Source organism: Oratosquilla oratoria, chromosome 20, assembly GCF_046742065.1.
Source record: "Oratosquilla oratoria isolate Oo_2021 chromosome 20, ASM4674206v1, whole genome shotgun sequence".
Taxonomy (NCBI): domain Eukaryota; kingdom Metazoa; phylum Arthropoda; class Malacostraca; order Stomatopoda; family Squillidae; genus Oratosquilla; species Oratosquilla oratoria.
In genome coordinates this window covers 43,022,084-43,049,561 of record NC_134796.1, presented here as the reverse complement: position 1 = coordinate 43,049,561, position 27,478 = coordinate 43,022,084, and the positions used below count along the sequence as shown (strand labels likewise).

At 41.3% G+C, this 27,478-nt stretch overlaps 1 protein-coding gene across 5 annotated transcripts in view; it reads right to left on the bottom strand.

Moving 5' to 3' along the window:
• Nucleotides 1-27,478, bottom strand: part of LOC143036501 (oxysterol-binding protein-related protein 3-like) — a 107,735-nt gene that overhangs the window by 32,673 nt on the left and 47,584 nt on the right. For 3 of the 5 annotated variants that reach the window (XM_076203925.1, XM_076203921.1, XM_076203922.1), the window contains exons 6-13: nucleotides 26,257-26,395; nucleotides 24,340-24,459; nucleotides 17,632-17,768; nucleotides 16,796-16,951; nucleotides 13,193-13,439; nucleotides 11,537-11,679; nucleotides 7,170-7,268; nucleotides 6,647-6,833 (exon numbers count right to left, since the gene is read on the bottom strand). In XM_076203925.1, coding sequence (XP_076060040.1) covers nucleotides 6,647-6,833; nucleotides 7,170-7,268; nucleotides 11,537-11,679; nucleotides 13,193-13,439; nucleotides 16,796-16,951; nucleotides 17,632-17,768; nucleotides 24,340-24,459; nucleotides 26,257-26,395 — 1,228 coding nt within the window. The remainder of the gene's footprint in view (nucleotides 1-6,646; nucleotides 6,834-7,169; nucleotides 7,269-11,536; nucleotides 11,680-13,192; nucleotides 13,440-16,795; nucleotides 16,952-17,631; nucleotides 17,769-24,339; nucleotides 24,460-26,256; nucleotides 26,396-27,478) is intronic. The other 2 variants (XM_076203926.1, XM_076203924.1) reach the window with 2 other exon arrangements.

Below are 27,478 nucleotides of genomic sequence, written 5' to 3'. Positions count from 1 at the left end.
AGGATATTTGGAAATGGATGATAAGAGGAGATTGTATGAAGAAGTGATTGTGCCGACACCACTGTATGGGGGAGAAACATGGAACATAAGAGGAAGAATTTAAATGGGTTTGAGATGAAATGCCTGAGAAGTAAGGTAGGGTTTACTAAGCTGGATAGAGTGAGAAACGAGGAGGTGAGGAGGAGAACAGGGGTGGAAAGGGAGTTGGGAGACAGGGTTGATGACAGTGTACTGGGATGGTTTGGACATGTGGAAAGAAAAAGTGAAGAAAGATTAGTAGAAGAGGTGTGGAAGGCAGAGGTGGAGGGAATGAACTTGAGGGGTTGACCAAGGATGAGATGGATGGATGGGGTAAAAGGGGCATTGGGAAAGAGGGGAATGTCTGCTGAGGAAGGAAGGGAGAAGACAGAAGATAGGGGTGAGTGGAGAATAGTTGTGTGGATGATGCTGTGATGCATGGAAGTGAGTGGGTGGGGGATGGGGGGGTTGATGAAGTATGTGAGAATGATATTTTGATGCAGTCCAAAGGAATTTCTCCCATGTTCTTTTTTCTGCATGAGGGGATGGAGAGGGGGGTTGCTAATTAAATGAAGTGGCTTTGCTGTGGATGTGCAGTATCTTGTTACATTGTTTTTGACTCAAGGCAGTGGACGAGATGCAGGGATGACCAGTTATCCAGGAGCCAAGAAAATAGGGAGGGAAGGGTGGTGCATGGGAATGGAGTATGTGGAGATGAAATGGGGAATGGATTTATGCCTCTGACTTTGGCTATCTCCTTTGTAAGGAGGAAAAAGCCATTGGTATACATATGCAGGTTATCCTGATTATCCAAATAATTTCCTTCACTCTTATTTTGTCATCATTGTGCTTTACCTGAGGAACCTTTGAAACATGTAAGAGCAATAAACAGATATTCTACCTCTAACAAGCTAATGAAGTGTGGAGTTCCAGGAAAGGATCGTAGTGGAGAGTTGATGGTGGAAATGTGTCTAGAAAGAGAGTTGATGATAGCAAATACAGTGTTTCGGAAGAAAGTCAAGCATAAGTACACATGGGAAAGGGTGGTGGAGGGAAGGGTGGTAGATAGAGCGCTAATGGATTATGTAGTGGTAAATAGGATTATGATAGGAAGAGTTAAGGATGTACATGTGCTAAGGGGAGAGGGTGGGGGAATATCAGATCATTTTTTGGTGGAAGGTAAGCTGAGAGTGGAGGATAGATGGAGAAGGAGGAAAGGGACAAAAGGTAGGGAGGTTCTTAGAGTGAACTCCTTGAATGAAAAGGAAAAGGAGAAGGAGTACGAAAAGAAGCTGAAGGAGGAGTGGGAGGGAGTAAAGGATAGAGCAGAGATGGGTGTGGAGGAGGAATGGGGATGGTTCAAGGAGGGAGTCTTAAAGTGTGCAAGGATGGTGTGTGGAACAAGAAGGACAGGGGGAAATAGAAGAAAGGGTAGTGAATGGTTGGATGAGGAAACAAAGAAGGTTGTAGAAGAGAAGAAGCGAGCATTCACAGATTGGTTACAAAAGAGGACAGGGGTGTCATATGAGATGTACAAAGAAAAGAAAAGAGAAGTAAAGCAAAAGGTAAAGGAGGCAAAGAGGAGAGCAGATGTGAAATGGGGTAGGAGTATGACAGAAAATTTTGAAAGTAATAAAAAGATGTTTTGGAAAGAAATTAAGAGAGGAAGAGGAGGCGAATCAAGTAGGGAAGAAAAGGTAAAAGGTACAGATGGAGAGATGATAATGGAAGAGATGGCAGTGAGGGAAAGATGGGCAGAATATTTTAGGGAGTTGCTGAATGTGAAGGAGGATAGGGAAGGAAAGATAGCTGCAGTGGGAAATGCGAAGAAAATGAGAGTGATGAGTGAGGAGAATGGAGGAGAAATAAGGAAGGATGAGGTGAAGGCAGTTGTAAAGATGATGAAAGCAGGTAAGGCACCTGGTCTGGATGGATGCCATGCAGAATGTCTGAAAAAGGGAGGTTCAATGATGGTGGACTGGTTGGTGAGGTTATTTAATGTTTGCTGGAGAGAGGGTAGAGTACCGGAGGACTGGAGTAGTGCCTGTATAGTTCCTCTTTACAAGGGAAAAGGGGACAAGTGTGAATGTAGTAATTTCAGAGGGATTAGCCTGTTGAGTGTAGTAGGGAAGGCTTATGGGAGGATCTTAATTGAGAGGATTAGGAGAGGAACAGAAGGAGTAATTGGTGAGGAACAGTGTGGATTTAGGACGGGTAGAGGTTGTGTAGATCAGATCTTTGTGGTAAGACAGATATGTGAGAAAGCTATAGGAAAGGGGAAGGATGTTTTTTGGGCTTTTATGGATCTGGAAAAGGCTTATGATAGGGTAGACAGAAAGGCACTGTGGGAGGTTATGCAGATTTATGGGATAGGAGGAAAGCTTTTGGGAGCTGTCAAGAGTTTTTATGAGAGTAGTAGAGCATGTGTTAGGATTAGAAATGGAGAGAGTGAGTGGTTTGAAGTAAAGGTGGGAGTTCGTCAAGGATGCGTTATGTCGCCCTGGCTGTTCAACTTATACATGGATGGGGTGGTGCGAGAGGTGAATGCTAGGGTAGTGAGTCAGGGATTGGAGATGGTTAAAGAAAATGGAGAAAAGTGGGAGGTGAGCCAGCTGTTGTTTGCGGACGACACTGCGCTTGTGGTAGGGTCGGAGGAGGGATTGAGGAAGCTGGTGGCAGAGTTTGGGAGAGTATGTGATAGAAGAAAGCTAAAGATAAATGTGGGTAAAAGTAAGGTGATGAGATGTACAAGGGGTGAAAGTGGCGGTAGACTGGAAGTGAACATTAAGGGAGAGCGACTGGAGGAAGTGGATAGTTTTAGATACTTGGGTGCAAGTGTAGCAGGAAAAGGTGGAGTGAAGGTGGAGGTAGAATGTAGATTGAGAGAAGCGAGTAAATGCCTTGGTGGTTTAAAGAGTGTAATGAAGAATAGACATTTGGGAATGGATGCGAAGAGGAGACTGTATGAAGGAGTGATTGTGCCAACAGCACTGTATGAGGCAGAAACGTGGAACATAAGAGAAGAAGAGAGAAGGAGTTTGAATGTGTTTGAGATGAGGTGTCTGAGAAGTATGGTGGGGGTTACTAGGCTGGATAGAGTGAGAAATGAGGAGGTGAGGAGGAGAACGGGTGAAAAAGGATTTGGGAGATAGGGTTGATGAAAGAATATTAGGATGGTTTGGACACATGGAAAGAATGAGTGAAGAAAGACTAGTAAAAGAGGTATGGAAGGCAGATGTGGAGGGAGTGAACATGAGGGGACGTCATGAGGGGACGTCCTAGGATGAGGTGGATGGATGGGGTGAAGGGGGCTTTGGGGAAGAGGGGAATGTCTGTTGAGGAAGGAAGGGATAGGACGGAAGACAGAGGTGAGAGGAGAGTGGTTGTGTGTGGATGATGTTGTGACTGCATGAGGTGGTGTGTGTGAGTAATTTTTGACGCAGCCCGAAGGGATTTCTCCCCGTCCTCGCCTTATATGCAGGGGGGGACGGAGAGGGGGGGTCGCCGATTAAATGAAGCGGCCTTGCTGTGGATGTGCTGTGTCTTGCGACACTGCTTCTGACCCAGGGCGGTGGGCAGGGTGCAGGGATGACCCGTCATCCAGGAGGTGCTCAGATGAGAGGAAGGGTGGGAGGGGTGTGGAGTGTATTTGGGGATGAAATGGGTGGGAGTGTTTTTATGCCTTTCCCTTTTTGGCTACCTCCCTTGGAAGGGGGAAAAAACCTTGGTATATGTATGTATGTATGTAACAAGCTAATTTATTTACACAGGATTTCAATATTTGGGATTTGATATTTTTTATTTAGCAATATTCAATATTTGATGGGGATCTTTTTATCTTCTTATTTAGTAATAGTCAATGTTTTAATATGCAATGGTTTTTGCTGCAATACGATTCATAATAATTTTTTTCCCCAACTATATGTTATTAGAAGAAATGCTGGATGGGATCAACTCTCACAAATTGACAATCAATTGACAATAAGAAAATTTATCAAACCTATGCATGGTTTTTTACTTCAAGAACCAATTCATTAATCTACAGAAAATGAGCTAAATAACATCATATAAATAAGAGCAAAGATAAAATAAAGCTTAGCTACTTTTGTCTGTTAAATGTGCACAAGTCATAAATTCAGTTCTGAAGAAGCTGTGAACATCAATGGAAATGCATTTTGTACTTTCTTGTTTTATCTTTGTATTGTATATTCACATTTTTGTATATATTCTTCTTTCTAATGAACTAGGAAGCTCAGCAAGAAATACAGTGCAGTACCACTATTCAAAGTGACAAATTTCCTCAAAATAGAGATTATGCATCTAGGACAGGGGTGGGCAACCTTTGGCATTTGTGCAAAACTTATCACACAAACAACTTTTTGGGTCTTTCAACTTCTTTTGTATGATCGTTGGTAACCACATACTGGACTGGGCAGCAGATTGGAGCCTTAAGAAGGGAAAGGAGGGGGCCCATACTCATATATAAGCCTATAATTTTACTGTATTGGCAAGCAAGAACATTTTGTATCAAAGATTTGGCTGATTTTGGCACCCAAACCTAAAAAGGTTGCTCACACCTGATCTAGGGCATGGATGAAGTTTGACCCCCTACCAATTTTTCCTCAGGAGAGAAGGTGGTCCTGTGAAAGAATGCACTGCTGAGAAACCCAATCAAAGTCCAATAGATGCACAGCAAACAACCACAGCCTAGCACTGAAGCTAACAAACTTAACAATGATTAATGGACAACTTTATGTGACTGAACTAGCAAGATGGCATGTGTTACGTGCACTGTATCACCCTCCAACCTTTACCCTATTTACTGGATTCTAGGATCCTACTAACACATGTCACCTGTTCTACCCTGATCATTTATTGCACTAAAATTCTATCTATCTATATTCCAAAACAGATTATGTCTTCTAAGGAAGGCAGCCTGTCGAGGCATACACCCACTCCCATCCACCAATTAAGTGCAGTGTTTCCGCACTAAATTTCAGTGACTGTAAACTTGCAACCCCTTAGTAGCCAATATGATCTTTGGGCCCTTCCTTTGATCCTGCTAGGATGAACAATTTATAATTGCCTCAAGTTTCATTAACTGGAAATCCACAGCCAATGGCTGACAATGGTTACTGGGCCTGTCTATAGACTTCTTTGGGACAAAAATACAGATCAATGTCTGTGCTATATCGATGTAGGACATCATCCCTGTTCTTATGCAACCAGTTTTCCCTATGTGAAAAGGCACAGGAAGTACAATTCAAGTAGATTGAAAGAACTCTTCTGCTCAATCCAGTGACCAAATGTTAGCACCTTGGGGATGCACCTCCAAATGGAGGTGGAGAGATTGACGAGTTTTAAGAATGGGCGGCAGAGAGGTGATTTTCTTATATGTCCATCCTGCAGGTCCACCATTAACAGGTATCCATCACTTGTCCCTCCATCCATTTTGTTTTTGACAAGATTTCACTAAAACTAATTTGTTTAAATTGATTCAATTACTCTTGAAACTGTAATATTATCCATATAGTATGTTAAACCCATATATTTTATCAAAGTTTTACTGAAAAAAAAGGGGGGGGAAAGTGAGGGAGAGAGAGAGAGAGAGTTTATTTACTTAGGAGAGAGGGAGAGAGAGAGAGAGAGAGAGAGAGAGAGAGAGAGAGAGAGAGAGAGAGCAAGAGAGAGAGGAGAGAGAGAGAGAGAGACTGGGTGTGTGTATTTATCTAGTTGTATTTACTTAGTTGTATCTTATGGGAAGGGGAGCTACACTTGTGGTGTCCCATCTTTGTATATCGCAGTGTCTAGTTTGCTCTTACATTCGTGTATAGCTTTTGCACACACTATTGATTTGTCCAGTTTGTGTGTGTGTGTGTGAGAGAGAGAGAGAGAGAGAGAGAGAGAGAGAGAGAGAGAGAGAGAGAGAGAGAGAGAGAGAGAGATTGAAAGTGAGAAAGAGAAAGAATGCGAGAAAAAGAGACAGTGAGAGATCAAAAGAGTGAGAAAAAGAGAAAGATAGAAAAAGAAAAAATAGAAAAAGGGGAAAAAGGGAGAGAGAAAAAGAGAACGGGAGAGAAAGATAGAAAGAAAAAGAAAGAGGGGGACAGAAAAGAGGGAGTGAGAGTGAGAGATAGAGAACTGACAGACTTTGGTTAACAATATTGGTTTCTTACAGATTATGCCATACAATCAACAGTAGCCTTGATTGTATTTTAATCATACATTGCTTAATTCTTAGATATATAAAGTAACTTAAATTTAATCATTAAACACTTTTAATTATCACCTGTAAACAAATATTAGCAAGAACTATGTACAAATAAAGTTTCTTTAGCTACAATTTTTATTATAATCATTTCTCTTAGAAAACAAATAGATTATTAAACAAACAATAAGGACTATGTATCAATACTTGCCTTACACAAAAGCCTCAAACAAGTGTTCCTATGATAATTTTTCCAGCCCAATGTACACAACTTATGTACTGTGCCCTTGGCTTTTTAAATTAAAACTTCTTAAATATATATATATATATACACACACAAACTGCGGGTTTCTACGAGCACAGCTCTTCTCCCGCAAAATACAACTAGGTAAATACATATATATAGATCCAAGCACTCACCACTTGGATGGGCATCAGTACCAGCGTCACTGGCCTCACTGGTGAAGGAACTGTTGTCAGAAGAGGCTTCCGAACTAGTGTCACTTCCTCCAGCATCACTGAAGCCATCAGCAGCATCAAAATATTCTGATGCACTGAAGCAAGAGCTGCTCTCATAGGAAAGGGAGGTATGAAGAGACTTGTGCAACTGTAGCAAATATAAAAATACATTCATTAATACATAGTAAGTCATGGTAAGGTGTATGGACATGTAGGAAAGGGGCAGTTAGAATGACTGGGGGAGAGAAAGATAATATAAATGAACTTGAAGCTAAGTTTGATAAATGGAGTTACTGGGAAAAGACCCCTTGTGCATAGCTCCAATTTTGTATATCACAACTACGTAAATATATGTAATAGAAACTAGCAGGATACAAAGACATTATAGAATAAGCCACATAGACCATGTGATCATGCTTATGAAGTGATATGCTTAAATCAATAATGAAAAAGTCAAAGAACACAAAATGTACTAATGACTCACAAGTTCTGACATAGATGGAGGCACAGACACTTCTGACAAATCTGAATCAGCATGAATTCTCGCAAGTCGTCCACGAAGTTCTGCATTTTGTTGTAATGCCTGAAATCAATCAAAACATTTATGTTACAATAGTGATGAGAAGTGAGGTGTGGTGGAGTATGAGGTTGAAGGGAGTGAAAGAGAAGTATGTCAGGATGACTCAAGACATATACAGGGATGCCAGGGCAAGAGTGAGAAGTGCAGCTGGTACCACAAGGGCTTTCTCAGTGGGTGCTGGAGTTCACCAGGGGTCAGTTCTTAGCCCCTATTTGTTTAACCTCCTTATTGATGTGCTGGTGGAGGAGGTGACAAAGGAGGCACCATGGAGTATGCTCTTTGCAGATGACATAGTGTTGGTATCAGTCATGAAGAACTGCAGGAGTGGTTGGAGCTGTGGAGGGATTTGTTAGGGGACTATGGGCTGAAGGTGAGCAGACAGAAGATGGAATACCTGGAGTGCAATGTGACTCACGGAGGCAACCCTTTTATGCAGAACCACAAACTGCCGAAGGCGGAGGCCTTCAAATACCTTGGATCTTATGTAGGGGAGGATGGAGATCTAGAGAAAGAGATTGACTACAAGATCAAGTTGGCGTGGAGCAATTGGTGGAGAGTACCATGGGTGCTATGTGACAAAAAGATAAGTGCCAGAGTAAAAGGAAAGGTGTAAAGACAGTAGTGAGACCAGCGTTGTTGTATGGAGTGGAGACATGGGCAGCATTGAAAAAGGTACGAGAAAGGAAGCTGGATGTCGCAGAAATGAGGATGTTGAGGTGGATGTGTGGGGTGACGAGGTTGGATAGGATAAAGAATGATAGGATCCACAGTACTGTGAAAGTACAGGAGAGGAGATTACATTGGTTTGGCCATGTGAAGAGAAGAGATGAAGACTACGTGGGAAGGAGAGTGATGGAGATGGAGGTACAGGGCAGACACAGGCAAGGGAGACCCAAGCTGCATTGGAAGGACAGACTGAGAGAAGACCTTAACCCCTTCCATACGGTGCCGCACACGTAGGCGTCATGAGGAGCAAGTGGATTCGCGACGCTGCCATATCGGCATCTTGATTATATTTATTGTAGTCGCCCCTGTGTTTTTACATTCTCCCAAATGCGCCCTGAATCCCATTCTCTGTGGTTTTCAAAATTCGCGGGTGAAAGAGAGAACGATCGATATAAGCGGCGACTATATTTTATGATGCGAATATTATTACGTGACGTCATACGGCTGGCATTGGCTGCTGCCCGCGAGATTTAAGTCCCGTACTGAAGTGGTTAAGGAGAAACAGCTGGAGGAGGAGCAGGTGGTGGATCGAAACCAGTGGAAACGACTAGCGAGGAACAGCGACCCCATATGAAAATGGGAAACATCAACAGGAAAAGAGATGATGATGATAATTAAGTTTAACCTCATGAAACTTTCCCTATTAGGCTTGGACAGTGCCCTTACAGAGGATTTTGTAGTGTGGAATTTAATGAACCATGCCCTGGTAGTAGGGTTGAAACTGCCGTTGCCTCGACCTCAGCCACAAGTAGTGATGCTCCAACCCACTCAGCCAGCGAGCATCCATGTTATGATATTAAATGTCTACTAAGGAATACTCCTCCATACATATAAAATTCAATCAATGAATCAATCTGCTGCCCCAGGTCACTCTTGCAGGAGATCCCAAAGTTCCCAGGTAATTGTCTCCAGCCATCAGATAGGCCCACAAGTTACTCAAAGATGAAATATTATGTTGTCTGGATGCAGTGAAAGTGGAGCAATGTAAGATGTGTTCAGTGTCTCCTATGTGATGGTTGTATCAGAGAAAGCATGCCTTTGTGGTCAGGCATATCCCATGTCAATTGGTTGTTTTAAGAGAAGATTAGATAGCTTTGTGGATAGGGATGACAGGTGGTAAGGAACATGGAACTGCTTAGTATAGGGCTTAGGGTCTCTTACAGTCTCCTTCATTATGTTCTTATGTACTGTCTTAGTGCTGGGTGGTGATCTGGATTTAAGTATGTTGGTGTGGTTCTTGTTTCCCTTGGAAGAGATTTTTCTGTAAGGCTATGTATGGAGGAATTTGATGGAGAAGGGCGTTTGCTGCTTGGTCTTTGAGGGTATGAATATGGTATGAATATGGTTTTGTATGGATTTGTTGTGAGGATGACTAGTCATTCATGAGGAGCTAAGAGGAGAGGAGGGAAAAGGTGGTGGATGGGAATGGAATGGGTGGGAATAGGTATGTGCCTTTGACTTGGCTACCTCACTTATAAGGGGAAAAAAAAAACCCTTGGTATAGATAGATAGATAATGTTGTGTGGTTTGTCTTGTTTCATCGCTTCCAACCCAGGCAGTGGGTGAGAAACCAGGATTGACCCTTTATCCATGAGGAGCTAAGATGGGAAGGAAACAATGGTGGTGGACAGGAGTGGAATGGGTGGGAGTGGGTGGATGACCTCCCTTACAAGGGGAAAGAGGACCTTGGTATATAGACAGATAGTGTGTGGTGTGGGTGGAGGGCTGTTGTAGATGTTTGAGTAATATACTACTGGTGTATTTTCTATTGCATTCAGTAGGTTCTGTTTATATGATGTAATAAGATAGGTAAGTAGAATTGAGGGCTCTTGCACAGAACTCTGGTGATATAATTTTCATGTGACATTCTTTGGGGGGAATTTTTGTTTCTGATTAGGAACGATTTTGATTGGATTCTGGTATCATTTTTAACCCCTTCCATACGGTGCCGCACACGTAGGCGTCATGGGGAGCGAGTGTATTCGCGAGGCTGCCATATCGGCGTCTTGATTATATCTATTGTAGTCGCCCCTCCATAATGACATTCTTTCTAATTCTTTTGTAATCGCATTTTCTATGGTTATCAAAACTCACGGGTGAAGAGAGAACGATCGATATAAGCGGTGACTATATTTTATGATGCGAATATTATTACGACACGTCGTACGGCTGGCATTGGCTGCTGCCACCGAGATCTAAGTCCATGACGCCTACGTGTGCGGCACCGTATGGAAGGGGTTAATACTTTATTTTGTTTAGTTTGTATGGTGTCAATGTTTATTTTCCTACTTGTTGAGAACCATGCTGTGGAAGTGCAGTCAAAAGTAGTTCTCAAGAACAGTTTGTAGACTGATTACAATATCTTTTGGCCGTCCATAGCCGGTGTTTGATTTTTTTTTTTCATATGAATATTAAAGTGCAGTCCAGAATTTTTAAAAGGAGAGGAGAAAGAAAATTAAATATAAACATCTGGAAAAACTAACATAACTGTATTTTGCACAATTTTTATGCTGTCAAAGATGATCGGGAGAGAAGAAGGCATCGTACACAATTACACAATCTCTAAGGGATTTCTGGGAAACCTCCATTCCAGCCATGGTGTTCTTCAGGGAGACAGGACTGCTTGGCCTGACAGTCTGGGGCATATTATCATCATCATAGGAAGAGGTCTTGCTTTCATCCAGAGACCATGTTCCAGTCTCTTGGGGCTGTATCTTCTATGGAAGTGAAGGTACTAACAAGCCCTAAAGATGGACTGGACAGATAATGCCCTCTGACTTACAGTACTACCTCTCATTAACGGACTAAAAGGGGGGTAACGGTGTCTGTTGATGTGAATAATCCATTGATTTGGAGTGGTTTTTGGGTGGCATAGTGATTGCACGCACTAAACAACAGCACCGCAAACACAGCTAATTAACGTCCGTTAATGAGAGGTAGTACTGTATATTCTACAGGATCACCACTTGCAGGACACCATGGAGAGAAGGGGTGTCTACGATTAAATGAAGCAGCCTTGCTGTGGATGTACTGTGTCTTACTGCATTACTTCTGACCCAGGGTGATGGGCCTGATGTAGGGGTGACCCATCATCCATGGGCAGCCAAGACGAGAAGGACGGAGGGGTGGTGGATGGGAATGGAATGGGTGGTAGTGGAATTATGCATTTTGACCTTTGGCTACCTCTATGGTAAGGGGGAAAAAAACCCTTAGTATAAGTATGTATGTATGTACCACTTGCAGGTACCCATAGGATGACAGATGTATTCCCACCCTCTCTAGGAAGCTCTCTATATATCAAAGCTTCTTCTCCCTTATAAAGAAGGTAGCAAAGTCAAAGGCTTGTACCTACTCCCAACCACTCCACTCCCATCCACCATCCATTTGTTTCCATCTCATCTTAGGTTCTCATGGATGAAGAGTCATCCCTGTCTCCTGCCCAATGCCCAGGTCTGAAGCAATGCAGCAAGACACAGCACATCTGTGAAGCAGATACTGGTGGAGAAAAAAAAAAGTGGGGAATAGTAATAATTAGTTTATCTTACCTGATTTAATGAATTACGTAAGGAAGCAATAATCGATGTTGTATTATGGGAAGTAAGGAGATTAGACTCCGATTCTATGGTTTGTCTCAATCTGTCTCTCTCTGCTATAACGGTTCTCATAATCATATTCAGCTGGCTGACAACTGAAAAAAAATAAGATCAATCAACCCATTACTCTAATTACTTCTTGCACAGGACTTGTGGGTCCCGGAAAACTTCTTAGGATAACCAGGCAGGTGGGCCAATTCTGTGTTGGTACCGTTTAAATGTAGTGATGTCCTGAACACAGGTGTACCAATGATAGTCTTATCAGTCTTGGAAAAGATTTCACTTTTGGGTTCATTTCTGGGGGAGTTGGGTATCTGTCAGTCTGTTAAGGATTGCCCATTTTGTGAACTGTGTGTATACACACACACACACACACAAAAAAAAAAAAAAAAAAAAAAAAAAAAAAATAAAATAATAATAATAATAATAATATACACATATATATAAATAAAATAAAATAATAGTATTATTATTATGGAGAGTAGTTGTTGTTGTCCCCTAGAAATAATAATAATAATAATATACACATATATATAAATAAAATAAAATAATAGTATTATTATTATGGAGAGTAGTTGTTGTTGTCCCCTAGACTGTCTGGCCAAGCAGTCCATCTCACAAGACTGCTTGACCAGACAGTCTAGGGCAGCAGTTCCCAAACTTTCTTCAGTCATTTCCCCCTACAACCAGTTCAACCATCCAGATTTTCAACTTCATGGTAAAACACAATGCGACTATTTACTAATTTATTTTAAAAATGTAGAAATATGCTGATAAACATAGTAAACTACACCCATCTACAACGGGCACTCTCCCTCAGGCATGATCAAATCAATCTGAGATTTTTTCTATCGCTAGTACACAATGTAATTATTCCCCCTAGTTTGGGAAATGCTGATCTGGGGAATAACAACAACAACAGCAATGGTCCTGGTGTGGCAGCATCTTCGTCATGGGACTACCACCTCCAAACCCAAGAGTTGGGGGGCCAAACAGCCGCAAGAATTCTCTGCCACCTGCTCCTATCATGTTATTACATGCATGCAAATCATATATGCTAAGAACACAATATACAGTACACTCTATAAGGGATTTGTAAGAAGACCCTATTCCAGCCATGGCATTCCTCAGGGAGACTGGACTGCTCAGCCAGAGTCTACAGGGAATGACAACAAAAACAATGGAGAGCTGTAGACAGAGACAGGATTCCAAGATTGTAGTTCTTTTCATGGACATTACAATTAAGTCTTCAAACATGGGGCATCTCCACTTTTTAAGCATCTACAAGTTGAATATGTACACACACACTTGTGGATGCCCAACATCTCTCTGGATGTAGTGGTATAAGCAATCTCTTTAGAAATGGTAGAAAACTGTCAATAAATTGAGCACATTTTGTATACCAGATACTCAACTTTCAGTATAAGCCTGGGCTGACCATATAATAATTAAAACTGATCAAGATCCAGTGTATTTTGACTTTAAGGAAAATAAATATTTGGGCGGCTGAATTTTAGATTAGAAAAAATAATAAACATACAAGTAAACAAAATGATAAATTTACAAGACTATCCCAATCCAGAAACATTAACATATGCAAATACTCACTATCTTTGGCTAGTATTGTGAAGTCTTCTTTTATTGAGTTCTCTGATGTGATATAACGCTGGTCAATGTTAATACTAGGCAGAGTAGCATTGGATGACTGGCTGTGGTGAGACTGTGGAGAACCTGTGATAACTGCTGCATCTGAACAGCTGTGTGGACGGCTGCTGGCCAGAGAAGAGGAGCACTGAACAGGCAAGGAGGGGTTGCTGTTGCTCATTATTCGCATTTCACTCAGGTTCCCATCAGCCTGGTCAAATAAGAGTAAAGGAAATATTACATAACAGCATAAGCCTATGAGTAACTATCTACCTACATACTAATGGCTTCTTTCCACTTATAAGGGAGGTAGCCAACTCGAAGGCCACCCACTCCCATCCACCACCCTTGTTTCCATCTCATCTTAGCTCCTCCTGGATGAAGGGTCATCCTGGTCTCCTGCCAACTGCCCAGGTTGGGGGCAATATCACAGCACACCCACAGCAGGGCCACTTCACTTCCACAATGACCACCCCCATCCCCATGAGTAACATACATACATATACAAAGGCTTTTCCCCCCTTACAAGGGGTGTAGCCAAAAAGGAAAAGGCATAAAATCATTCCCACCCATTCCATCCCTAAATACACTCCACTCATCTCCACCCTCAGCACATCCACAGCAAGGCCGCTTCATTATATCGGCGACCCACCCTCTCTGTCCCCCCATGCATAAAAGGAGAAGATGGAGAGAAATCCCCTCAGGCTGCATCAAATTTTGCTCACACATACTACCTCACCCCCAATCCCCCCACCCATTCCACCTCAAGCATCACAACATCATCCATATACAACCATTCTCCATTCACCCGTCTTCTGTCCTCTCCCATCCTTCCTCAACAGACATTCCCCTCTTCCCCAAAGCCCCTTTCACCCCATCCATCCATCTCATCTTAGGACGTCCCCTCATGTTCACTCCCCCCACATCTGCCTTCCATACCTCTTTTGCTAGTCTTTCTTCACTCATTCTTTCCATGTGTCCAAACCATCCTAATACAGACGCTCCTCAACTTACGTTTTAGTTAAGTTCCGAACGGCCGAACGTAAGTTGAAAATGAACGTAAGTTGTTACTGTACTATACATCCGTAAATTCTATTACTGTATCTTATAAAACACCCCTAAATCATTAATTATACACATAACATTGTAAAATAATAACATTAATTTCAAATAAATTAAATTCATGCAACATAAATTGAGATGGTGGAGGAGGAGAGGGAGGAGAGGGAGGAGGAGGAGGAGGAGGAGGCAAGGCATGTTCAGTTTGTCGTTTGTGCAATGTAAACAATGGACGCAGCGTCATGCGCAAGTATCGTTTGAACTACGGAGAGCGCGCTAAACTAAAAAATTCATTCAAATTTTTTTTTTTTTTTTACAATATTTTTTTTTACAGTCAGTTCAAACATAAAATCGGAAAAACGTAAAACGAATGAATGTAAGTAGAGGAGCGTCTGTACTCTTTCATCAACCCTATCTCCCAACTCCCTTTCCACCACTGTTCTCCTCACCTCCTCATTTCTCTCATGAGTAACAAGAGAAATAAATGCACATACACAATATATTTAATCAGTTAATATATTCAGCTGTGGATAAACTATATTTTCTATATATATGGAGGTGATGATGTGAAAATGCAAAAGACTAAGAGTGAATTGAGAATGGTTGTAAACAGAACAAATCATATGAGCCAAAAGGAATATTCTTGTTGGCTCCTTAAATAATTTTAAATAAACAAGGCATGAGAATCCCCATATAATGAAATCTATTTATCTATATACTAAGGGCTTTTTCTCCCTTATGAGGGAGGTAGCCAAGTCAAAAATATGTACTCAACTCCCACCCATCCCCCCACCCCTGTTTCCCTCTCATCTTAGTTCCTTGTGGATGAAGGGTCATCCCTGTCTCCTGTCTTTTCCTTTGAAAAATTATGATAATGAATGCAACAAGTGCAGACTGACGAAAGATGTTGTTGTTGTCGTTCCCTAGACTGTCTGTCCGAGCAGTCCCGTCTCCCCAAGGAATGCCATAGCCGAAACTGGGTTTTCCCACAAATCCTTTATAGAGCGTATGTTGTGTTGTTTGCGTGCATGATTGTGTATAATGCAGTCTTCCATTATGTGTTGTATGGTATGGGGTGAAGTGTTACATCCTGGGCAGCTGTTCACAATGCGGTCATCCAGCCTCTTCTGGTAGCTTAGAAGTGCTGGGTGGTGACCGAACCGCAGTCTGGCCAAGTGGACTCTGTCCTTTCGTGGGAGAGAGGATTCAGAAGGGTGGATATCAGGGGGTCTGGCATGCAGCAGTGTGTTGTCTTTCAGTGTGTTAATGGAGCGGTGAGTGATATGATTATGAATATGTTTCTGGAGGCTGGTATTTGGTGGTTGTGGAGGAAGAGAAGAGAGTATCTGTGCGTAATAACGGTCTTTGGGTGTTGTTTTAATGTTTCTTGGTGTGTGTGGGTGTTCTGCTATGTAGTGTAGCGGGTGTAATGTGTTTGTGGTGGCTGCGGCAAGTGTTTGTGTGCCTCTCATGTCGAGGTGGTCTTTGACTTTGAGGACTTTTGTTTCATGGTGTAAATGGTCTGTAGGTGTTGTATTTGTGCAGCCTGTAATTGTTTTTAGGGCTTTGTTTTGTATGATTTGAAGGGTGTTGTGGTGTGTCTCACTGAGATTAGGAGCCCATGCAGGACTCGCATAATTCAACACTGAGCGTATGCATTGTTTGTATATTGTTATATTAGTTTCTTTGCTTTGTCCAAATGTTGTTCCAGTGATTGACTTAAGTGCGTTAAGTCTGGGTGTGCATTTGTTTTTTATGTTTGTGATGTGTTGTTTGAAAGACATGGATGTATCGTATGTTACACCAAGAATTTTCGGTGTGTTTGTGTGTGGTATTAGTGTTGTTGATGTAGAGATGAGGTATGTATTTGTGTTCTTTTGTCCAGTTGGTGAGAAGTGTTGCTGTAGAGTTGGTTGGAGCTATTTTGAGTCTGTTTGTGATGAACCATGTGTTGAGTGTGTCAAGGTATGGCTGGATTATTTCTGCAGCTTTGTCTGTGTTACGATGTGTGCAAGTGATTGTTATGTCTGAGCAGAGCTGGCCCAAGCCATTATGGGGCCCTAAACATTGATTTGGAGGCCACCAACATCATCAATGCTTAACTATTAATTGTGCTTAACCATTTCATGCACTATAAATGCATCACTAACACACCCACCCAATATATTTTGATGCATTCAGTTACCATACACCATACTGGTATCATACTGGATATATAATTTTTTCCCCCCCAACCATACAGGTGTAGCAAATTCACATTTTTCAGTATTATATGCAATTTAAAATTTCAGTGACATATTGTGTGACACACTGAACTTGCATTTGTAACAGAACAAATCAACAATACTATATTTTCCAATTTCAATTAATCTATTATTTTCTAAGTGCTCTTGGGGGGCCCTGATGGTGTGGGGGGCCCCAAGCAGCTGCTTAGTTCGCTTATGCCTTGGGCCAGTATTGTTGCTGAGGAAAGTAGAGATAGTGCAAAACTACCATTCATCAACTCACCATATTTGGTACTAAGGAATCAACCTGATCTTGCTTGACAGGTCCCCGTTCCTGAGCTGTACTTTCACCCGGAGATGTGCTTTTACTTGAAGTTTTGCTTCTTCTAAGGCGAAACTTTCTGCGTGATTTATTTGAGGGGGTTGCAGGTTCACCGTGCTTGAAAAATAAAAACAAAAATATATAAATCAAAAGAAAATTTAAATGAGGGAAATCATAAAAACTATTAATACAATTAATATTACAACAATTCTATTCAAGTTAATTTCATTACAATGTCTATTTTTCAATTTATTTGTCACAATTACACTTTCCTCATGAAATATATTCAACTTGTTATTAAAGTTGAAATTGTTGTTAGATATATACATAAACCAAAGGTTTTTTCCCCCTTACAATGGAGGTAGCCAAAAAACAAAGGCATAAAATCCACTCACACCCTTTTCATCCCCACATACTCCACTCCCATTCAACCCCCTCCCTCCCTCTTATCATATTATTACATACATGCAAATACTAATTCTCATTCTAATTGGACCTGGCAGCCAAAGTTTGAATTATCCCCACAGTAAATTCTGATATACCTAGACATGTTTACAGGATAACTCCTGCCACTTCCATCTCCATGAACATTTTCATTACAACATGCGTCTCATGTATGTTTTCATTTCATCTATCTCTAATCTGTTTTCTTCAACAAAGAGACACATCCATGCTAATTAAATGTCAAGACTTTGCAAAGTCAAAGAATTTGACTTCAGATGTCATCCAATATCAGGACTGGGTGTCGTGTTAGTTTCTGAGTCAATCCTTACGGCTACATTACCAGATACACTTACGCTTACATCATCTTGATGCTCTATACTGTCTAGAATCTTGGTGAGCTGCTGCACATTGTGTTGTGCACTTGTCAGGTCCCTTGATACCTGTTCCAGTGTTGTATTGTCAACTAACCATGAACGTAGTGTTCCAGCACCTGTGTACAAGAAAATTTTATTAATACTATCGTCAATCGTTGGAATACATTATCATCTCAAATCCAGTCACAGACACAAATCCATGGGAAACAGCTAAGAAAACAAATTAGGACAAATACAACCAAGATAAAAGAAACAAAATCTGAACAAAAATAATTAGCATCTTCATAAGAATGCTTGTTCCTTTTGTCCCTCTTGGGAAAACTGTAAATGTGGTGAATGACGAATACAACTGAGAGAGAAGATGGATTTATCATAAGAAATACTAATAAACTAAGATGACGATAAAAAAAATATATTAATAAAAAAATAAACATAAATATATAAACTAAGATGTTACTGAACTCCCAGAACAAAGAATACAAACCCTGTTCACTCAACTCCCACTCCTATTAAGATTACCCAATCTGTGGTCAGGCCACTGTTTTAATGCTGGATGGTGTCCTGAGCACAGGCACACCAGTGTGGTTCTTGTAAGGTGTGGAAGGTTTTTCATTTGTGTATGTGGTTTGGTGGGAGGTAAGTTAAGAGTAGAAGATAGGTGGATGAAGAAGAAAAGGAGAGAAGGTAGGGAGGTGCTTAGGGTAAACTGCTTAAATGTGAAAGAAAAGGAGGAGTACAAGAAGATGCTGAGAGAAGAGTGGATTTGAAGGATAGTGGAGGAGGAATGGGGATGTTTAAAGGAGGGAGTCACAATGTGCACAAAGATGGTGTGTGGAACAAGGAGAATGGGAGGAAATAGAAGGAAGGGTAGTGAGTGGTGGGATGATGAAGCAAAGAAGGTTGTAGATGAGAAGAAGTGAGCCTTCACAGATTTGTTGCAAAATATGTCAAGAGAATCATACGAGATGTACAAGGAAAAAAGAAAAGTAAAGTGTAAGAGAAAGGAGACAAAAAGAAGAGCAGATGTGAAATGGGGATGAGTATGACAGAAAATTTTGAAAGTAATAAAAAGATGTTTTGGAAGGAAATTAAGAGAGGAAGGGGAGGCGAATTAAGTAGAGAAGAAAAGGTAAAAGGTACAGATGAAGAGATGATAATGGAAGAGACAGCAGTAAGAAGAAGAATGGGCAGAGTATTTTAGGGAGTTGTTGTTGTTGTTCCCTAGACTGTCTGTCCGAGCAGTCCCGTCTCCCCAAGGAATGCTACAGCCGAAACTGGGTTTTCCCACAAATCCTTTATAGAGTGTATGTTGTGTTGTTTGCGTGCATGATTGTGTATAATGCAGTCTTCCATTATGTGTTGTATGGTATGGGGTGAAGTGTTACATCCTGGGCAGCTGTTCACAATGCGGTCATCCAGCCTCTTCTGGTAGCTTAGAAGTGCTGGATGGTGGCCGCACCGCAGTCTGGCCAAGTGGACTCTGTCCTTTCGTGGGAGAGAGGATTCAGAAGGGTGGATATCAGGGGGTCTGGCATGCAGCAGTGTGTTGTCTTTCAGTGTGTTAATGGAGCGGTGAGTGATATGATTATGAATATGTTTCCGGAGGCTGGTATTTGGTGGTTGTGGAGGAAGAGAAGAGAGTATTTGTGCGTAATAAAGGTCTTTGGGTGTTGTTTTAATGTTTCTTGGTGTGTGTGGGTGTTCTGCTATGTAGTGTAGCGGGTGTGATGTGTTTGTGGTGGCTGCGGCAAGTGTTTGTGTGCCTCTCACGTCGAGGTGGTCCTTGACTTTGAGGACTTTTGTTTATTGGTGTAAATGGTCTGTAGGTGTTGTATTTGTGCAGCCTGTAATTGTTTTTAGGGCTTTGTTTTGTATGATTTGAAGGGTGTTGTGGTGTGTCTCACTGAGATTAGGAGCCCATGCAGGACTCGCATAATTCAACACTGAGCGTATGCATTGTTTGTATATTGTTATATTAGTTTCTTTGTTTTGTCCAAATGTCGTTCCAGTGATTGACTTAAGTGCGTTAAGTCTAGGTGTGCATTTGTTTTTTATGTTTGTGATGTGTTGTTTGAAAGACATGGATGTATCGTATGTTACACCAAGAATTTTCGGTGTGTTTGTGTGTGGTATTAGAGTGTTGTTGATGTAGAGATGAGGTATGTATTTATGTTCTATTGTCCAGTTGGTGAGAAGTGTTGCTGTAGATTTGGTTGGAGCTATTTTGAGTCTGTTTGTGATGAACCATGTGTTGAGTGTATCAAGGTATGGCTGGATTATTTCTGCAGCTTTGTCTGTGTTACGATGTGTGCATGTGATTGTTATGTCGTCTGCGTAGGAAGAGATTTGTATTTCTGAGTTTTCTGGTGTGGGTAAGTCATGCATGTATAGATTAAATAGTGTGGGGGATAGAACTGAGCCCTGTGGTACTCCATTCTTAATGTTTCTGATGTGCGATGATTGGCCATTATATGACACGTAAGCATTCCTACCTGCCAGATAATTGGCCAGCCATCTTTTGATGTTATTGTGCATGTCTGTGTTATATATTTTATTTGTTAGGTTGTGGCGGGGGATAGCATCAAAAGCTTTACTAATGTCTAATGTTATGAAAAGTGTTCTGTGGTGGGGTCTATCTGAATTGATGCCATCTAAAATTCTTTGTGTGAGGTTTATCAGAAGAGTGTTTGTGGAGTGTAGTGGCCTAAAACCGTGTTGTGAGTCAGCAATGGGAATATGTGGTGTGACAAGTAAGTATTAGGCGTTCAATAACTTTAGAGGGGGTGCAGAGAAGTGTGATTGGGCGGTGCGATGTTGGGATTGTTGGGTCTTTGTTCGGTTTTGGAATGGTGATTATTTTACCATGCTTCCAGATGTCAGGTATAGTGTTGTGTGAATAGCTGTAGTTTGCAATGTTTGTGAGTGCGTGTATACCTTGTGGTCCAATGTGTTTTAGGTGGATGTTGCTTATGTTATCAGGGCCACAGGCAGATGAGTGCTTGAGATTATGTATTATGAGTTTTGTCTGACTGTCTATGAAGAGTGTATAGTCCGAGTCTGTGGGGAAGTCTTTCTTATGTCGAATGGTGCGTCGGTTGTCAGGGTGAGAAGTGAGATGGCTTGTCTGTGCAAAATGACATACGAGTGCATTTGCTTGTCTGTTTGAGGGTAGATTATCTGTTGTTGTGATTATTGCTGCGTGAGAGCGTGTAGTGTTACTGTTGGATAGTGTAATGCTGTTGAGTGTTTTGTACAATTTGCTGGTGTTTGTTTTGTGATCAAGTGCATTGATAAAGTTTTGCCAATTTTGTGTTTTTTGTTCGTGTATTTTATTAGCAATCACAGTGTTTAGTGTTTGTATTTGGTCTGCTATGTTTTGAGGGATAGGTGTGGGGGTATCGTGTTTAAGTGTGTCACGTTGTCTGATGAGGTCTTGGATTTCTGGTGTGAAGTTGGGGTTGTGTGATTTTCTGTTGCCTCTAGGGATGTATCTCTTGTCTGTATTTTGTATGATTGTATTAAAAGTGTGCACAGCATTGTTTATGTTTGTGATTGGTGTACTGTTAAGTGTTTCAAAATGTTGTTCTGTCTCTTTAGTAAAAGCTTCCCAGTTAGCTCTCTTGTAATTGGTGTATGTGTGTCTGTGGCCAACTGGGGTGCATCTTGTTTTGGTGGTGATGATGATTGGAAGGTGGTCAGAACCAAGGGTTCCGACCACTCTCCATGATGTTGTTGGGATTTTAGGGAGTTGCTAAATGTGAAGGAGGATATGGGAGGGAAAAGTCGGTGTAGTGGGAGGCACTAACAGAATGACAGTGATGAATGAGGAAAATGGAGGACAAATAAGAAAAGATGAGGTGAAAGCAGTTATCAAAATAATGAGAGCAGGTAAGGCAATTAGGTTGGATGCCTGTCATGTGGAATGTCTAAGAAAAAAAAAAAAAAAAAGGGAGGTACAGTGATGGTGGACTGGCTGGTAAGATTGTTTAATGTTTGTCTAAAAGAAGGTAGAGTACCAGAGGAATGGAAGAAGGCCTGTGTAGTTCCACTTTACATGAGAAGAGGGGATAAGTGTGAGTGTTGTATTTTCAGAAGGGATAATTTTGTTGAGTGTAGTTGTGAAGGCTTATGGGAGGGTTTTGATTGAGAGGATTAGGAGAGCAACAGGAGTAATTGGTGAGGAACAGTGTGGGTTTAGGGAAAGGTAGAGGTTGCATGGATTAGATTTTTGAGGAAAGACAGATGTGTGAGAAAGCTTTAGGAAAAGGTAAGGATATTTTTTGGGCCTTTATGGATTTAGAAAAGGCTTATGACAAGGTAGACAGGAAGGCACTGAGGGAGGTATTGCAGATATATGGGATAGGTGGAAAGATGTTAAGAACAAAGAGTTTTTATGAGAGTAGTACAGCCTGTGTTAGAATTAGAGATGGAGAAAGCAAGTGGTCTGAGGTAAAGATGGAACTCTGCCAGGGATGTGTCATGTTGCCATGGCTGTTCAATTTATGCATGGATGGGGTGGTGCAAGAGGTAAACACAAAGGTAATGGGCTGGGGATTGGAGATGGTTAAAGAAAATGGAGAAAAGTGGGAGATAAGCCAGTAGTTATTTGCTGATGACACTGCTCTTGTAGCAGGATCTGAGGAGGGATTTAGAAAACTAGTGACAGAGTTTGGGAAGGTGTGTGAAAGAAGGAAGTTGAAGATAAATATGGGTAAAAAGTGATGAGATGTAAAAGGGGAGAGGATGGAAGCAAATTGGAAATGAGTATTTAGGGAGAGAGGCTGGAAGTAGATAGCTTTAGATACTTGAGGACAAATGTCGTGGGGAAGGAAGGATTGGAGGTGGAATGTAGATTGAGAGAAGCAAGTAAATTCCTTGGTGGATTAAAAAGTGTAATGAGAAATAGACATTTGGTAATGGATGCTAAGAGGAGATTGCATGAAGGGGTGATTGTGCCAACAGTACTGTATGGGGCAGAAACATGGAACATAAGAGAGAGCTTAAATGTGTTCGAGATGAAATGCCTGAGAAGTATGGTAGGGGTTACTTGGCTGGACATAGTGAGACAAGAGGAGGTGAGGGGAGATAGGGTTGATGAAAGAGTATTGGGATGGTTTGGACACATGAAAAGATTGAGTGAAGAAAGATTAGTAAAAGAAGTGTGGAAGGCAGAGGTGGAAGGAGTGAACATGAGGGGGTGATCAAGGATGAGATGGATGAATGGGGTAAAAGGGGGTTTGGGGAAGAGGGTGATGTCTGTTGAGGAAGGAAGGGAGAAGACAGAAGATAGGGGTGAGTGGAGAATGGTTTTGTGTGGACGATGCTGTGATGAATGGAATGGAATGGGTGGGGGATGGGGGTGTGAGGGAGTACGTGTGAATGATATTCTGCTGCAGTCCAAAGGGATTTCTCCCCATCTTCTCATTTTCTGCATGAAGTGCTGTGCTTTGCTGTATTGCATCTGACCCAGGAGAGTGTGCGAGATGCAAGGATGACCCATCACCCAGGAGCCAAGAAAAGGTAGGAGGGGTGGTGAATGGGAGTATATGTGGGGATGAAATGGGTGGGAGTGGATTTATGGCTTTGACTTTGGCCACCTCCTTGTAAGGGATGAAAATGCTCTTGGTATTTACCTAGTTGTATTTTACGGGACGAGAGCTATGATCGTAGTGACCCATTTTCGTATCTCTCCACATCCAGTTTATTCTTATATGTATGTGTGTATTTACCTGTGTGTGTGTGTGTGTGTGTGTGTGTGTGTGTGTGGAGGGGGTGTTTGGAATATCATGTTTTGCAGTCTGTCTTAAAGGGCTTGTTTAGAGATCTGAGTATTTACCTATTTATAGTATAAAGGAAAGGAGGAGTACTCACTGGGTCCTGTCACCTATTCTCTAATTTTTTATCATACCTAGCCTCAAATTCATGTACAGTTCCAACTTAATCTATATCCTTGATTTCCAATTATCATATTCAGATTTGAACTCATGTACTGTTTCAGCTTGAGCTATATCACTTTCTAAGCTATTCCATGTATTCATGCATCTATATGGAAAACTGTATTTCTTCACATCTTTTAGACATGTGATTTTTCTTAATTTACTTCCATGACCTCTTACAGCCCTCCCATCTGGTATGTTACTGGCTCGATGTCATCAGGTGGCAGGCATGGAAAAAGATGTGATAAATGGTAACAAGATAGGGAGAGAAGTTTGTAAGAGTGATGTGGCATAGTCATGCAACTCATGATATAGTTTGAGTTAGCCCTTCATCCTGCAGTGGACTCCAAATAGCTGATGACTGACTAACATTTAATACATTAAGAGGGACCACAGTGACATATGCATGAAGTATTTTCTACAAGTCCCGTCACATTACTCATTCATGGTAATAAGAAATCAAAATATACTGACTGCAAAGTTATGTTCTCTTCTAAGCAGCCTGCTATGGTCATTTATCCCTAACAACTACATAAAGGAACTAGGGAAACCATTGGATACAGTTTGATCTATTCTGTCTGTCCAAATGGGGGTGCAACACAATACATGGATGCAACATGAGCCAATGTTCTCTACACAATACAAAGTAGTTGCAACCAACACTGTTTAACTACACAAAACAACAATAATTTTGGTTTTAACTAAAGGAAACCAAAACTAAAGGTAAAATAAAATAAAATAACTCCCTAACCTGCAACAGCACCTGTTAAATTTGAACTCATGGGAGGCTTAGCATCCCTTGTGAGTGAACCTGGTAATGATGTGGGAAGAGATCCAGGAATGGAACTGCGACGGGCAGGAATCAGAGGATCTGCAAATATTTGAGACAATATTAAGATCGTGTTGACATTTTACAAATTTTTAATTGTATTTCAAAATGTACACAAATGCTTTCATTCTGCTGATGGACAATATTGTCCTTACAAGGGAGGTAGCCAAAAAGGAAAAGGCATAAAATCATTCCCACCCATTCCATCCCTAAATACACTCCAACCCCTCCACCCTCCCTCTCATCTTAGCACCTCCTGGAGGACGGGTCATCCCTGCACCCTGTCCACTGCCCTGGGTCAGAAGCAGTGTCGCAAGACACAGCACATCCACAGCAAGGCCGCTTCATTAAATCGGCGACCCACCCCCTCTCCGTCCCCCCAATGCATGAAAGGAGAAGACGGGGAGAAATCCCTTCGAGCTGTGTCAAATTTTGCTCACACATACTACCTCACCCCCCATCCCTCCGCCCATTCCACCTCATGCATCACAACAATCATCCATATACAACCATTCTCCATTCACCCCTGTCTTCTGTCCTCTCCCATCCTTCCTCAACAGACATTCCCCTCTTCCCCAAAGCCCCCTTCACCCCATCCATCCACCTCATCCTAGGACGTCCCCTCATGTTCACTCCCTCCACATCTGCCTTCCATACCTCTTTTACTAGTCTTTCTTCACTCATTTTTTCCATGTGTCCAAATTATCCTAATACTCTTTCATCAACCCTGTCTCCCAACTCCCTTTCCACCCCTGTTCTCCTCCTCACCTCCTCATTTCTCACGCTATCTAGCCTAGTAACCCCCATCATACTTCTCAGACACCTCATCTCAAACACATTCAAACTCCTTCTCTCTTCCTCTCTTATGTTCCATGTTTCTGCCCCATACAGTGCTGTTGGCACAATCACTCCTTCATACAGTCTCCTCTTAGCATCCATTCCCAAATGTCTATTCCTCATTACACTCTTTAAACCACCAAGGCATTTACTCGCTTCTCTCAATCTACATTCTACCTCCACCTTCACTCCACCTTTTCCTGCCACATTTGCACCCAAGTATCTAAAACTATCCACTTCCTCCAATCGCTCTCCCTAAATGCTCACTTCCAGTCTACTGCCACTTTCACCCCTAAATACACAAATACAAAACAGACAACAGTCCAGTTTCTTCCCAGAAAGATCTATGAGAGAGCCTATGGACCACTACCAGCCACTGTGGGGTTGAGGGTTTTCCAGTTAATGAAACCCAAGGCAACAATTAATTAATCTCATAAGATCAATACATACATATACCAAAGGTTTTTTCCCCTTACAAGGGAGGTTGCCAAAAAACAAAGGCATAAAAACCACTCCCACCAACTCCATCCCCAACACAAGAAAACTCCTAGACCCTCTTATGCCTTTACTTTTTTTCTAGGAATGTCCCCTTTGGGGCTACAGGGAAAAGGATGCCTAGTCCTATCTCCATCCCATTTTTTGTTGCCTCGTATGACTCAATTGGGAAGAGTTGGTGGTAGTATTCTTTTCCCACCACAGGGTTAGGCAAAAAAAGGAAATGAATATTCAGGGAAATGGTACAGGACAGTAACAAAGGGTAGGGGGATAGCATAACAGAGGGACAGTCGCAGTATAATAAAGTATTCTCATTTCTCTATGAACAGAGATTTCCTCTATCACAGACAAAATGATATGTGGCTCTAGTCCATACGGGCACCCCATATACTGTAGACCCTAAACAATCAATACATTATTGCTTTATGCAACACACAAACATGACTGAAATTAGGTGCAAATGAGAGAATGCCAATTACAGCAATAAAAGTATTGGTACTCAATTACCTGTTGGTGAGTCGTCTGAGGCAGAAACTGGGGAACTAAGCTTAGGTATATCTTTACTATACAGGATCTGATGTTGCTTATGTAAGCGGTGCTGTTTCAACTGCTCCACCCACTGCAGGTACAGTTCTCGGCTTTTGCACTGAAGAAAGAAGAGTAACAGAAAGTTGTCATACACAACCTCGATAGTAGATGCATCTTCAATAACACATTTTTAGAGAAAACTGAGTGCGAGAGAGACTTGAGAGTTCTAGTGAATCCTGGCCTTAAATCCAAGAAACAGTGCATTAGCACCAGGAATACACAACATTAGGTTTCATTGCAAGGATGGTTATGAATAGAAGTGCAAAGGTAATTATCAAACTCTATTTGCCATTAGACCCATCCTTGACTATGTGGTACAGTTTTGGTTTCCATCCTATAGAATGGATATAAATTCACTAGAATCAGTACAGAGGAGAATGACCAAAATGATACAAGGGCTCAGAAATTTACCTTATGAAGATATACTTAGGCACCTTAACTTACACACTCTGGAAAGATGTAGAATGTGGGGTGATCTAACAGAGGTGTTCAAGTGGGTCAAAAGCTTTAACAAGGGTGATGCAAACACGGTTGTCATATTAGGACAACATGGCAGGACTCGCAATACTGGATTCATATTGGACAAATTTAGATTTAAGAAGGAAATTGGCAAGAACTGGTTTACTAATAGAGTGGTCAATGAATAGACTTAATAACCATGTAATGAGTGCTGAAACTATCAGTTATTTTAAGAAACTGTTAGACAATTTTATGGATAGGGATGACAGGTGGTAATGGACATGGAACAGCCTAGTGTTGGCCTTACGGTCTCTTGCACTCTCCTTCATTCTTATGTACACCCATTGGTTTCTTTGTTTCATTCATACTTATGTTTTGAGCTACCAACTACAATATCTAGTATTAGTATTCACAACAATCTTCAATTACTCCTGGTCTCATAACAATCTACCAACAATTCTGAATAGAGCTTCATGTGAGGTGCTCCATGCCAGACAGGCGAAGATGTCAGTACCTCATATGGTGTTTTATACATATATATATATATATATATACATATATATATACATATATATATAGATATATATATATATATAAACATATATATATATATATATATATATATACACACACACACACACACACATATATATATATATATATATATACACACTAAATCTCC